This window comes from Amblyraja radiata, chromosome 9 (genome assembly GCF_010909765.2).
Source record: "Amblyraja radiata isolate CabotCenter1 chromosome 9, sAmbRad1.1.pri, whole genome shotgun sequence".
NCBI lineage: Eukaryota > Metazoa > Chordata > Chondrichthyes > Rajiformes > Rajidae > Amblyraja > Amblyraja radiata.
Window position 1 is genome coordinate 32,724,945 of NC_045964.1, and position 14,056 is coordinate 32,739,000.

Here is a 14,056-nt window from a genome sequence, read left to right on the forward strand (position 1 = left end):
TGAGGACCAGGGCAACTCTATCCTTGTAAATATAAAGATATGAAGATGTATTTTAGAAGTACAGTAGAGTGAGTGATTTGGATATTACTTCAAGAGAAGGCATACATTTATTTTTTGTTGAAAACTCGTTTTCTTTCTCCAGACTTCTATTGTGCCTCCTTTAGGGACTGTCGAACTTTGTAAAGGCAGAATTACTGGCAGGCAAGTTGAATGGATTTTACTTTTTGTAGAATTTAAAGTTTGAAGCTGTAATTAACTTCTCTTGGCAAGGGCTGAAATGGATAAACTATCTGACCTTCTGGGAAATATATTAGTCTTGGATTCAAACCTGATAAGCAACAGTTGACTGATGTCTTAACTGGAGAGACACCACCAGGGTTTCAAAGAAACTCTCTAAACTACTGGGAAAGTACACCTAATGCCATCAAACACTCATGATACGTTAACCCCAGATGAATTTGGCAATAAAAAAAAGTCCCTGATCCAAAGTACATTCTGTGCCTTTCGGTATGTACATTCAACACTGATACCGTAGCCATATGAGGGCAGTCGACTAACAAATATATATTTCCTTGTAGAAACACGGAGTAGAGGAGGAGATATACACAAAGTGCTGGAGTAACTCAGTGGGACAGGCTGCATCTCTGGAGAAAAGATGTTGGGTGACATTTTGGGTCGAGACCCTTCAGACCGATTGACCAGTTGAGTTAGTCCAGCACTTTGTGTCAATCTTTGGTATAAACCAGCATCTGTAGTTCTTTGTTTCTACAACAGAGAACTTATTCAAAAGTAGGCATAATTTGAGAAAGTACCTTGAAAAGGTACCTTGTTTGCATGAGACCTGATAGTACCAATCTTTGAAGGGTTTAGAATCAACGTTAAGTTCTCTCGTTGTTTCCTTTGGTTGTAGACTGTAGCATCACCTCTGAGAGCTCTGAACTGCTGGTGAGACGGGAAATAACTATGAACATAATTGGAAGATTTAGGGCTATGTTTAGGTCTCTCAATTCTGACACAGATCCAAATGTTTATGACAAAGGATTTTCAAAATGTGCTGGACTGGATATGGCTTTATCATCTTAATACACTAACTAGATTGAAGCCACTATGTGTGTGGTTTGAGGCTGTATTATATACTGTACATAATGCAAATGGGTCTGATGTATATTAGGATACAAATTAGAAGTACTCCCTACCCTTTCTCAAATCTTGTGACAGGATCTTCCATACCCGAATAAGGGGGATTGTGGCTCAGTGTTATATTTCATCTAGAAAATGGTATCCTCCTGGATTATATATAATTATACTGCAGAAGTGTCAGCACTGATCTCAAAGACTGGTCCACACAACTTAGAAATATCTGAGAGCATTACCACTGATACTACCAGATGGGTCTCAAAATTATACGATGGTTTTCATTTGGTGAAGATAAAAAAAAATGATACCACTTGACTTGTATTCAAAGCTTGAAGATAGACAAAATGCTGGAGTAACTCGGGCAGCATCTCTGGAGAGAAGGAATAGGTGATGTTTTGGGTCAAGACCCTTCTTCAGAGTCTGTTCCTTCCTACACATGTATTCAAAGCTTGATGGCTATGTTTGCTATAACATGTAGGTTTAAAATGATTAAATCCTGAAGGTTTAAAATAGTCAGGAATATTAATTATTCAGCAACGAATGTAATACTTTAAAATGAACAATTACAAGGACACAATTTGTTCATTAACAACTGGTTGTTTAATAAACATAACAGTGCAGATTATGCAAGAAGAATTGAAGAATTAAACTGTGAAGTCAGTCCTTACAGTAATTTTCAACTATCAAGTGAGACACCAAAAAGAATCCCAAAAGATATATTTGGGGAACTCGATACTTATCGATGGAAGACAGAATATGATTCATCATACAACATTAACCCTGACGTAAGTTAGAACTAACAGATGAGTGAAACTTGATTCATTAGAGTGGTTACATAATCTCAAGTCATGCATTACTTATGTTGCTTAATATATCTTACAGGGCACTTGGAAATAGAAGCACCATTTCTGATTTTCAAAAAGATCAACAGCTCGAAGATATTTTGATAAAGACAAATATCAAATAAAGTGTTTGTCTCATTTTTGTTTAATAAATAGTTCAACTCAAGCCATAGACTGCAATTTTTCAGCAAATATTTTACATTTTGATTTGAATATTGTTTACCTATTGCCAAGTAATTTAAGCCATCATTAATTATATTAAAACATTTAATTATGGTATACTTTAAAAAAAAACATTCTACTGGCATACTTAAAATAAAAACAAGAAGCTGTGGTGTAGAATTTATATCATACGAGTGAGCTGACTGATTTTCTGTATAAATCATTGCAAACACAAACAGGATACATCCAACACTGCAAATCATGCATTTTTATACCATGTTAGTTCACAAAATTAAAAAGTAGATGCAAATGAATGATTTTTTAGTAAAACCTCCATTAAAGGCACAAATTATGGAGTGGTATTAATGATATTACTCCAGGTGTAATTGATCATGAGTATTACATGTCTTTCATTCAACATTTAAAGGAAATTGCAATCAGCGGTTCGATGCCATACTTTGTTTCAATATGAACATGAACAGTAAGAAAGGTATTTCAAGTATTTCTTCCTTCAGTTAAAAATACATTACTGTTTATATACACAACTGATATTGTGAAATAATTATACTTTACACTATATCGGGAACAGTTCAACTATAAAACAGTTTTGAATTGAAATAGGAAAGCAGTCAGTTATATATCCTCAAATAAAATGGTTGTTTGTTCAAATTATCCAGTCTTGTCCTGTTATTTTCTTAGAAAAGTTTGATCATAAACTCCCTTGATTTTCCAACTCCAATCCATTTAACTGAAAGAAAGTGGAGAAATTTCAGTTGGAATATAATAAAATGGGGGGATTGAACCTTGTCTATTAATTAAAAGACTCGTCTTGTAATTAAAGACATTTTGGTAAATATTTATAATGATACAGTGAAAATCAGATATTCTAGAATCGTAGAATAATTAATGGCACAGGTCTTTGATTCTTTACGACTGTTCTGGCTCCTCACTGTCAGACCCATTCCCTCATTCTTTTTCATTGTCTGTTATAGTCACAAATTGTCATAGCATGGAAACAGGCCCTTCAGCCCAACTTGCCCACACCGGCCAACATGTTCCAGTTAGTCCCACTTATCATTATTATCTGCTCTCACCCTCAAGCCACTCTCCTATTCATGTTGTTAATGGTTCCTGGAAGTGTCGCACTTTTATTCATAGCCTTCTCGATAATCAACATCTACTGTAAAAGGAAAAGTCTGCCTTTCTAGCACCTCCTCCTTCTTATCGATATTTGCCTTATCTGTTATCTCCACTATTGCCTTTCTGTTGGAATTATGGAAGCATTCTCCTCCTCCATGAAGATGAAACATATTCTCATTTAACTTTCCAGCTGCTTCCTCAGCCTCAATGCATATTTCATCTCGTTTATTCCTAATTTTCCCTATCCCCTCCTCATGCCACCCACTTCCAAGTCTCATTTTCTTTTCATTCTCTCTTTTGTCCATCCTTTTTTAATTTTTATTTCTAGCCACAGCTTACTAAATTAAGCCTGGCTCTCACTTGAATTTTCTCAATTAACAAATGTCATACATTTCCTTTTATTGAGCTGTATCTCTATCTCTAAAATTCTTTCTCACCTTATCTAATTTAGCAATTAAGAAGTTCCATTTTAGATTGCTTCTTGTCTTTCCCATTATTGTTTTTTTCATCATTTCTCCCACCAATACCTGCCCCTCCTCGTCCCTGGAACCAGATCCAACATACCCTCTCTTATTAAACTTGAAGATGCCATTTAATTGCAATGTTATCAGCAGTGCTTCTTCAGAACACTCACTTGGGACTGCCACGTGGTTTTCAATGAATCTGATGTAGTTTTGAGCCTTTGGAGGAAGATCATCCCATGTTCGTGCAGCGGTGATGCTGCTCTTCCAGCCCGGAAGTGTTTCATATTCAACCTCCACCTGATTCAGAATCTCCTGGTTTGCTGAAAGAATAGATACATCACGAGTAATGAATAAAGAATAACACTCTAATATATTATTCTTTCAATGGTTCTGTATTGTCACGTATACACAGCACAATGACATTCTTTTGCACAACCACAAATGCACTGTTGCCACAATTTTCAGCACCATTTAAAAAAAAACGAGAAAAAGACCAAAATGCAAAGTCCAGTCAAGGTGTTGGAAGTCTTGGAGCGCCCCCGAACCAGGTAAGATCAAGGTGAGATCTCAGAACATAACGTAGAAAAACAATGTTTTTCCGAGAAGTTCATCGCCTACTATTCCCATTAAATGTGCAACTAATTGTATGTAGTTCATCTGTGAAATCCATTCCTCTGTTTCCATTGGATGTTGGATTTTGGAGAGAGCACATTTAGTGCAATAACATCTAGACAAATATAACTTAAATGTCTCGAACAGAAACTGTACAACCTGAAACTTGACAGAAGTAAACTGGTGCAATTAAAGGGGTTACCTTGGATGACAATGTCCAACATAGCAACTAATAATGTGCAAGAAGGAACTGCAGATGCTGGTTTAAACTGAAGATAGACACTCTGGAGAGAAGGAATGGGTGACGTTTCGGGTTGAGGCCCTTAATATTCTCTTTTGAAAACACTTTTCATTCTACCTTCTTGGACAGCGATCCCCAAAGAATTAGCAATTATGCCGAGGGCAGTGCAGTGGCGCAGCTAGTAGAGAGCTGGTTCATAGCGCCAGAGATCCCGACCTCGGGTGCTGTCTATGTGGAGTTTGCACAACCTCCCTGGGACCACGTGGATTTCCTCCGGTTTCCTCTCACATCACAAAGACATGAATGACAATTTGAATGAACAGGGATACAAGAGGCTGCAGAGTGGTGGACTCAGCCCGGTCTATCATGTGCACAATCCTCTCCTCCACCAAAAGCATCTACCCGAGGTGCTCCCTCAAAACAGTGGCAACGATCAAAAATCCCCACCATCTTGGCCATGCCCTTTTCTCAATGCTATCATCGGAAAGCACAGACAGAGAAGCCCGAGGTCCCACATCACCAGGTTCAGGAACAGCTACTTGCATACAACTATCAGGTTCTTGAACCATCCTGCACAACCTCAATTTTACATCAACAATGGAAAACTATAGACCTCTTGCACTATCATGAATTTGCATTTTTTTTTTAACGTGTTGTCTTTTTTTTAATCTTACAGAATTTGTGCAAATTTCTGCAGTCTATTTCATACCTGTACCTCACTGTACATGCATATGACAATAAACTGGACATTGGGTATTTTTAAAGAGGAGATTATTAGGTTCTTGATTAGTAAGGGTGCTAAAGGTTAAGGGGAGAAGACAGGAGAATGGGGTTGAGAGGGAAAGATAGAACAGCCATGATGGGATGGCACAGTCAAAGAGCTGAATGGCCTAATTCTACTCCTGTGTCTAACGTTGACTTGAAGATGGTTAAATTGGGCAAGTGAAGCTGAATCTGAAGAATGGCAACAAGGGAACCATTACCAGCAGCTGCTGTTCAACAAAAATAGGGAGCAGTCAATATTATCTGAAATTACTGGTCCAGAGGTTATGGCCAGAGGGATGTATCGTTGTGAGTTGGTTCTATTTGTCACCCTCTTGTTGGAATAGAGACAGTGGGAATGAGAAACAAGATGTTTAGGGTCAGACTTGTCGATTGAACACTGGTCTTCAATAAGAAAACATTTATTTCCCACCTGGTCTCTACAATGCAGAAGGAAAAGCATTGTGGGCACCAAAAATAGTGTATTAAAACGGAAGAAGAAAAAACAGATTCATCTTTTGATAAAAAGACAATGTGCTGCAGTAACTCAGTGGGTCAGGCGGCATCTCTGGAGAACATGGATAGGCGCCGTCTCTCGGATAGGTGACCCTTCTTCAGACTCTATGCTCTCCAGACATGCAGCCTGACCCGCTGACTTACTCGAGCACTTTGTGTCCCTTTGTGTAAGCCAGCATCTGCAGTTCCTTGTTTCTACTTTCTCATTTTGATAACACCTTTCATAGATTCTGAAAATTCCAAAGTGCTCCAGAACAAATGCAGCAGTTTTAAAATGTGGTTGCAACCGATAACGTGTGTGTTAAACTTTGTGCTCATATGGACACTCTCTGAACAGCTGCAGCACAGGACAGCTGCAGTTCATTCACGGAAAGTGCTGGAGATGGCCGTGGGCAACCACAAGATCGTGGCTTAGAAGAGTGCAGCTGCAGACTGCAGGGTTGTGGCAGAAGCTAGCCCGGCCCAGCTGTCCTTCTCGCACCAACATGGGCACGAGCTGGTCAGCTGGTGGAGAGCAGGTGTGACGTCGGCCTGAGAGGGAACAGCATGCACCGCTCCAATGGTGCCATCGTCTCTCACTTGGGATTATGTCTCAGCACCCCGGCAACACTGAACCTGGCACGCTATCCATGCTTTTATTCATACTTAGCCCAGAGCTGGAGGTAACCAGAGCCTCAAACACAGCTGTCTGAACATCGATCAAACCTGTTGGAGTCAACACCGCAGGCTCTATAACGGAGGACCATTCTAATGCTGTGTATATAAGCGACCATATGCTTCACCTCCGATTCCACTGATTCGATTAAATGGCTTCTCACAATTTGAAAATAAACTCCTTCACAGTAGGTAACAATGTTCTCGGATTACCAAGCAGGCATTGAACAAATGGAGCTGTATAGCTATCAGTCTTTTTCAAGCTGGGTTCTGAAAGCCTTTGTCTGCAGTCTTTGCTGCTTGACTAAAACATGTTTTTTTCGTGTGATAGTTTGTTAGCATATGTCCATCTGTGAGAGATGATGGTGTGGCTTTAACATTGTCCTGTTTGGTGAGGGGAATGTTCATCTGTGGTTGCATTTCCTGTTGTGGCTGACGAGGCCTCCCCTTGACAGGCAGACCCTCCCACAGGTGAAGTGGTCTCTAAACATTAATCTTGCATTAAGCTCCTGCCATTATTAATGTACACTAGTGTCATAGAATCATACAGCATGGAAACACGCCCTAAACTGTCCTGCACCTGCCTGAATTTGGCCCATAGCCCTCTAAACCTATCCTCTCCGTGTACCTGTCCAAGTGTCACTTAGGTAGACACAAAAAGCTGAAGTAACTTGGCGGGTCAGGCAGCATCTCTGGAGAAAAATAAAAAAGTGACGTTTCGGGTTGAGACCCTTCTTCAGACCCAGACTCTGTCTGAAGAAGGGTCATGATCCGAAATGTCACCTATTCCTTGTCTACATAAATGCTGCCCGGCCCGCCGAGTTACTCCAGCTCATTGTATCTATCTTTGGTTCCTTCCTACAACCCAATGTCTGTTAAACACTGTGATAGTACCTGCCTCCTCCGCAGCTCATTGAATATACCCACCACCCTCTGTGTAACATAATTTATCCCCTCACCTTAAACCTATGTTCTCTTGTTCTTGATTCCCCTACTCTGGAGAGTAAAGGTCTATGCATTTTCCCAATCTATTCCTCTCAAGGTCTTGTACACCTCTATAAGATCACCCTTAATCCTCCTGAACTCCAAGGAGTAAAGTCCTAGCCTGCTCAACCTCTCCTATAGCTCAGGCCCTTGGGTCCTGGCAACATCCTCGTAAATCTTCTCTGCTCCCTTTCCAGCTTGACAACATCTTTCCGAAAACATGGTGACCAAAACTGAACACAATACTCCAAAATGTGGTCTCACCAACGTATTATACAATTGTAACATGACCTCCTATACACAATTCTCTGACCGGTGAAGACCAATGTGCTGAAAACCTTCTTGACCACCTTAATGTCACTTTCAAGGAATTATCTACCTGGACACCTAGATGCCTATGGTCTACAACACTCCCCAGAGCCTTGTCATTCACTGTTTAGGTCCTTGCCCTTGTTGAACTGCCCAAAATTCAACAACTCATACTTCTCTGTATTACATTCATCAACCATTTCTCGGTCCACCTGCCCAACCGATCAAGATCTTGCTGCAATTTTTGATAACCATCTTCACTATCACCCACTTCAGCGACACCTGCAAACGTGCTAATCATGCCTTCTCATCCAAATCATTGATGTAAATGACATGCAGCAAGGGGTCGAACCAGGCCTCCAGTCAGAAGAGCAACTTTCCACCATCACCTTCTGCTTCCATGATGCCAACTTTTTATCCTGTCAGCTATCTCTCCTTGGATCCTTGGTGAATCTCCCAATGCAGGCCCAAGGAATTCAGAGCTAATGCTTGAAAGATTAACACCGAGTGGCAGTGAAGTGTCATTGAATTATCAATGTGCTGGGTCCTCCACTTCTTACTGTGTCCAGAAAAATAAAGAGTGACCGGGACAGTCAGCAGGGCAGTTGGAAACGTATAAATGACGCCTCAAACCAGCAGTCAGTATACTGCAGAGATTGTGAGGATACGGATCATTGAGAAGAGGAATAACTAGCATACTTCTGGGCTGGTTTCTGCATCGATCAACATCTTGAGCAACAAGGAAAATAATTGAATGTAGAAACAAGCAACTGCAGATGCTGGTTTATAAACAAAGACAAAGTGCCGGTCGGTGTAACTTAGCAGGTCAGGCAGCATCTCTGGAGAACATAGAGAGGTGATGTTTCGGGTCAGGTCCCTTCTTCAGACATTGTACAAGGGGTTGGGGAAGAAAGCTGTATAAGAGGTGGGCAGGACAAAGCATGGGAGGTGATAGATGAAGGTAGACAAAAATGCTGGAGAAACTCAGCGGGTGAGGCAGCATCTGTGGAGTGATGCTGATGGAAATAGGCAAAGTTTCGGGTCGAAACCCTTCTTCAGACTGAACCTTCCTCAGTCTGAAGAAGGGATTCCACCCGAAACGTTGTCTGTTTCCTTCGCTACATAGATGCTGCCGCACCCGCTGAGTTTCTCCAGCATTTTTGTCTACCTTCGATTTTCTAGCATCTGCAGTTCATTCTTAAACAGGTGATAGATGAAGGTGGTCTGAAGGGTCTTGACCCAAAACGTCACCCATTCTTTCTCTCCAGAGATGCTGCCTGTCCCGCTGAGTTACTGCAGCATTTTGCGTCTACCTCAGGTGATAGATGAAGACAGACAAGGTTTTTTTTTGATAGATGGTTGGAACAAAGGTGAGAGGTGAAAAAGCAGTAGAAACAAGAAAAAATCCATCACTGTCTTTTTATGAAAAGACAGGTGTGAGACAAAAAGATTGATGAGTTGCGAATTGTGAAGCTAGAGGAAGAAACGTAGGTAAAAGGTAAGAATTAGGTGCAAGTCCAGATTCCAGCATCTGCAGTCATTCTAACACCTAGAATTCAGACTCTTGTATTTCCATATCTTTTTAGACAAGCATAGATACAATGCTCTTCTTTAAAAAAGTGACAGTCTGCCTACATTCACACCCCTCCGTAGATGCCAAATTCATTGATTATATCCATCGGTAATATGAACCCAAAAATGGTCTCAACTCTGAGATAACATACAGGGTACTGAAAATGCCGTATCCATTTCATGCAGGTTTGCTGGACAAACAAACCCCTCGATTTCATGAGATGTTACAGAAACAGAAATACTATAATAAAGACACTCCACCAAATAACATAAGCAACTGTTGTTATGCAGATAATTAAAATAATGTGTGCATATTTGATAGGTCTTCCTTTACTGAAGAAGAAAACAAGCATATGTTCTGAATACACAATGAGATTTATATTTTGATAACCATTACTGCTTTGAAGGCAAATCGTTATTGTGAAAATGCTTGATCTCAGCAATTCTATATCAAGAGGCTATGGATATTTTAAGCTATGCATATTTTCTTAGTGAAAATGCATTTTTTCCTGCTTTGAAGGTTGAACGGTTCTTTTATTATCACGTGTACCAATGTACATTGAAAGATTTTTTGCATATGGATCAGTGAGGTTTTTGCCATACTTGAACACAGTCCGTCTGTCCTTTCCTTCGATGTGTTTTAATAGTATGTGTTAAATGTATGTTTTTAGTGTTCTTTAGCTTGTTTTATTATGTGGGGCGTTGGTGGAAACTTTTTCTACTCTTACCTCGACGGAGATGTGATTTTTTTCCCGTATTGTATCTCTGTCCACGCTGCGGTCTAACATCAAGGAGTTGGCGGCCTTTGCTGGTGACCAACTTTTGAGAGCTCCGCCGTGGGGAGCCTACGGGACTTTAACAACGCGGAGCCCACGATCTCTTTGCCAGGGATCAACTTTGGACCTCCAACCGTGGGTGCTTGCGGACTTAACATCACGGAGCTCGCGGTCTCTGGTCAGAGACAGACTTCAGGAACTCAAAGCCGCAGGAGCTTCGACTACCCCGACGCGGGAGCTTAGACCGCCCCGACGAGGGAGATTCGACCACCGGCTGCGAGTGCTTCGACCGCACCGATGGATCGTGGAGTTGGTGGCCTTTACTGACTTCAGGAGCTCCAACAGCGGGAGCTTCGATCGCCCTGACATGGGGGCTTCGATCGCCGCAACGGCGGATGGTTTGACTGCCCTGACCGCAGTAGAATAGAGGAAGAAGGGACTTTTTTGCATTCCATCAGTGAGGAATGTGGTGGCTGTTTGTTAACCTTTATGCAGTTGTGTGTCTTGTTACTTTTTATTTCGTTTGGCTGCATGGTTATCCGCATAAAACTGTACCTTAATTGGTACATGTGACAATAAAAGACATTTGAAACCTTTGAAGTACCCCATGCACGGAAACATCCCATTGTCTATATGCAATAGTTGACAGATTTTGGTGCCATTATGCCATTTTAGGAAAGCTGGGTTGGAGAATGACTGAAGGTTATTAATCATTAACCCAAAACATTTGCTTTCATACAGTACCTGGAAAATACGGAATTCTCTTTCCATTCAGTTTGTACGCTAAACCGATTTTAATCTCATCAAAGGTCTCCAGAATATCCAGCTTCATTAGTGCCAAGCTATGGATTTAGAAATAATGTCACTATTAAAACCAAATGCGAAGTTCAAATTTTAGTGTACAATACCACCACCTCTAGGCCAGGAGTTGGCAACCTTGTTCTGCATAGGGACCAGGACACATGTCTGTGAGCGGATGGCGGGCCACATCTATCATGTGTTCACATAGGTCCCGGCCCCATCCCGCCCCGGATGGCAGGCATCAAATCACGTGTTCACATGGATCCCGCCCCTTCGAGGACGTCACCCGGAGCACTGGTCCCTAGTTACGGGTGCTCACGAACACGAAGTTCCTACGGTCCAGTACCTTGGTTCTGTCCTGAAGGCCGTGGCTCAAATACTCACACTCACTCGACCCCGGTCTATTGACAACCCTGATCCCAACATTGAAGCCCAGACACAGAAGGTGCGCGGCCTTGCCGATGGCTTTGCGCAGAATGCGGTACCCGCAGAGCTCGGCGGCTCCGCAATTGCGGCCGCCAGCGCAAGCCTCCTTGCGTCACCGTGCTTGCTGGCCGGATAACTACAGAAAAAAAAAACGCCTGGGGGCCGGATGATTTCGGGTTACTTTTGGCCCGGGGGCCGTAGGTTGCCTATGCGATCTCCTAGTTGCCAAACACGTTGCCAAACGTTTTACCACCCCAGCAGAATGGTGGACAAACTGTCTGGTCTGATCTGGGTGTTAATGCAAACACATGCGGATGGATTAAGGACTTTTTAACAGACCGCCCACAGACTGTCAGGATGGGGTCCAATTATTCCCCAGTCCTGACGCTCAGCACAGGAGCGCTACAAGGTTGTGTGCTGAGTCCCATCTTGTATACAATATACATTTATGACTGTACACCAACACACAGTACAAACAGGATCATCAAGTTTGCGGACGACACGACTGTGGTGGGACTGATAAACAACAACAACGAGTCTGCCTACAGAGATGAAGTCCAAAAACTGAATGTCTGGTGTACCAAAAACAACCTGGTACTCAACCCATCAAAGACAAAAGAACTGGTCGTTGACTTCAAGAGGAAGAGGAGAGAGGAACCTGCTCCTTTATACATCAAAGGAGACATGGTGGAGAGAGTCACTGGCTTTAAGTTCCTGGGAATAAACATCTCCCAGGACCTCAAATGGCAAATGAACACCGTCACTCTCGTGAAGAAGTCACAGCAGCGGCTGTATTTCCTGAGGTCTCTGCGGAGAGCAAACGTCTCACAGCCGCTGCTGCTGTCCTTCTACCGATGCGCCGTGGAAAGTATCCTCTCCTATGGAATCCTGGTGTGGTTTGCTAGCTGCACTGTGGCTGAGAGGAGGGCGCTGCAGAGTTATAAAAACTGCACAGAGCATTACAAACGCTCAACTGCCCTCCTTAGATGATATATATAGGGCCCAATGCTTGCGTCGGGCCACAAACATCAAGCAGGACATCCCACCCTGCCAACCACCTTTTCACTCTGCTACCCTCTGGGAGGCGATTCAGGTCTCTGAAGGCTCGCACCGGTAGACTGAAAAATAGTTTCTACCCATGTGCGATAAACGAGCTTAATTCCAACAGAGAACACTGGGGAAGCAAAATGTAATTCCAAGAAATACAACATTCTTTTTAAATACTTATTTATTATTTTTACTAATAAGTGTACATGTGTCAATGGTTGTCGTGTTTGTATTTTTTAACCGGAGGAGATGCAATGGAATTTTGTTGCACAGTATTGTGTAATGACAATAAACGTATTCATTCATTCATTCTTTAAAATTTATATTTTGTAGTTTTGTTTTAATTGTATGGGCCACTTTTGAACACTTTTGTTGTAACTTTAGAATTCCAGTCACACATTTGGAGAAATAGTTTCACATAAAGGGCAGCACATTGGTGCAGCTGGTAGAGCTGCTGCCTCACAGCGCCAGATAACTGGGTTCGATCCCGACTACAGGTGCTGTCGATGTGTTGGGTTTGTACGTTTTTCTTGTGACTGCGTGGGTTTCTTCCGGGTGCCCCGGTTTCTTCCCACATTCCGGAATTGGGTGGATTTGTAGGTTAATTGGCCTCTGTAAATTGTCCCTAGAATGTAGGGAGTAGATGCAAAAGTGAGATAACCGAGAAATTCTGTGAACGGGTGATCGATTGCTGGTGTGGACTCTGTGGGCTGTCGGGCGTGTTCCATGCTGTATTCCCAAAACTAAATGTGATAGAGTTATTTGGCTATGAAATCTCTTGGAATGTTTGGAGATGTAAGTGGTGCTGAGTAAATGTAGGAACTCCCTTCAGTGATAATGCAGTACATTAAATGCAATCTGTACCAATGTACTTACGCAGTGAATCCATTGATCATATTAGCATATTTCAGTATGACTAGATCTAACCAGCCACAACGCCTCTTCCTTCCCGTCGTTGCACCCACTTCATTGCCTCGTGACTGAAGCATTTCACCAATTTCCTGAAACACAAGTGAAAAATATTTACATTTGTAACCCAACTTTATTTAGAAACAATGCGCACATCAATAAGTTATAATATATTTGTTTAATAATTTGTACATATATTTAAATTCTGAATTATCCAATTGTTGCTGCATGATGTTTGCCTTGTATTCAACAACAGATTGAGGATCATAGCTAAATTCAGGCGATTAGAGCAATGATTTTATTAGAGGACTTTACTGCTGCTGTGGATTCTGAAGTCCTTTCACTATCTTATTTTCACTTTTGGTAGAGTTGGAATCATTCCCAGAGGGCAAGATCAGAGTCCTCAATGTTCCACTGTAAGTTATTTGCTGGGGTTTCTATTGTCCCCCCCCCTCCCACCAAGGTCTTCACTTTGTAGCAATGTTAGTTTTGGCATTTGAGTGAGGGACCGTTTTTTGCCTTCCTGATTTCCAGGTATGGGTGACCCTATAGGGCCCTAGTGAGACCACACATGGAGTATTGTGTGCAGTTTTGGTCCCCTAATTTGAGGGAGTGCAGCGTAGATTTACAGGTTAATTCCCGGGATGGCGGGACTGTCATATGCTGAGAGAATGGAGCGGCTGGGCTTGTATACTTTGGAGT

General features: G+C 42.0%; 1 protein-coding gene across 1 annotated transcript in view; it reads right to left on the bottom strand.

The window, feature by feature from the left end:
* Nucleotides 1–1,714: 1,714 nt before the first annotated feature.
* adss1 (adenylosuccinate synthase 1) overlaps nucleotides 1,715–14,056 on the bottom strand; it is a 34,693-nt gene continuing 22,351 nt past the window's right edge. The window contains exons 10-13 of the mRNA XM_033027037.1: nucleotides 13,322–13,446; nucleotides 10,916–11,013; nucleotides 3,916–4,065; nucleotides 1,715–2,889 (exon numbers count right to left, since the gene is read on the bottom strand). Coding sequence (XP_032882928.1) covers nucleotides 2,837–2,889; nucleotides 3,916–4,065; nucleotides 10,916–11,013; nucleotides 13,322–13,446 — 426 coding nt within the window. The 3' untranslated portion in view covers nucleotides 1,715–2,836. The remainder of the gene's footprint in view (nucleotides 2,890–3,915; nucleotides 4,066–10,915; nucleotides 11,014–13,321; nucleotides 13,447–14,056) is intronic.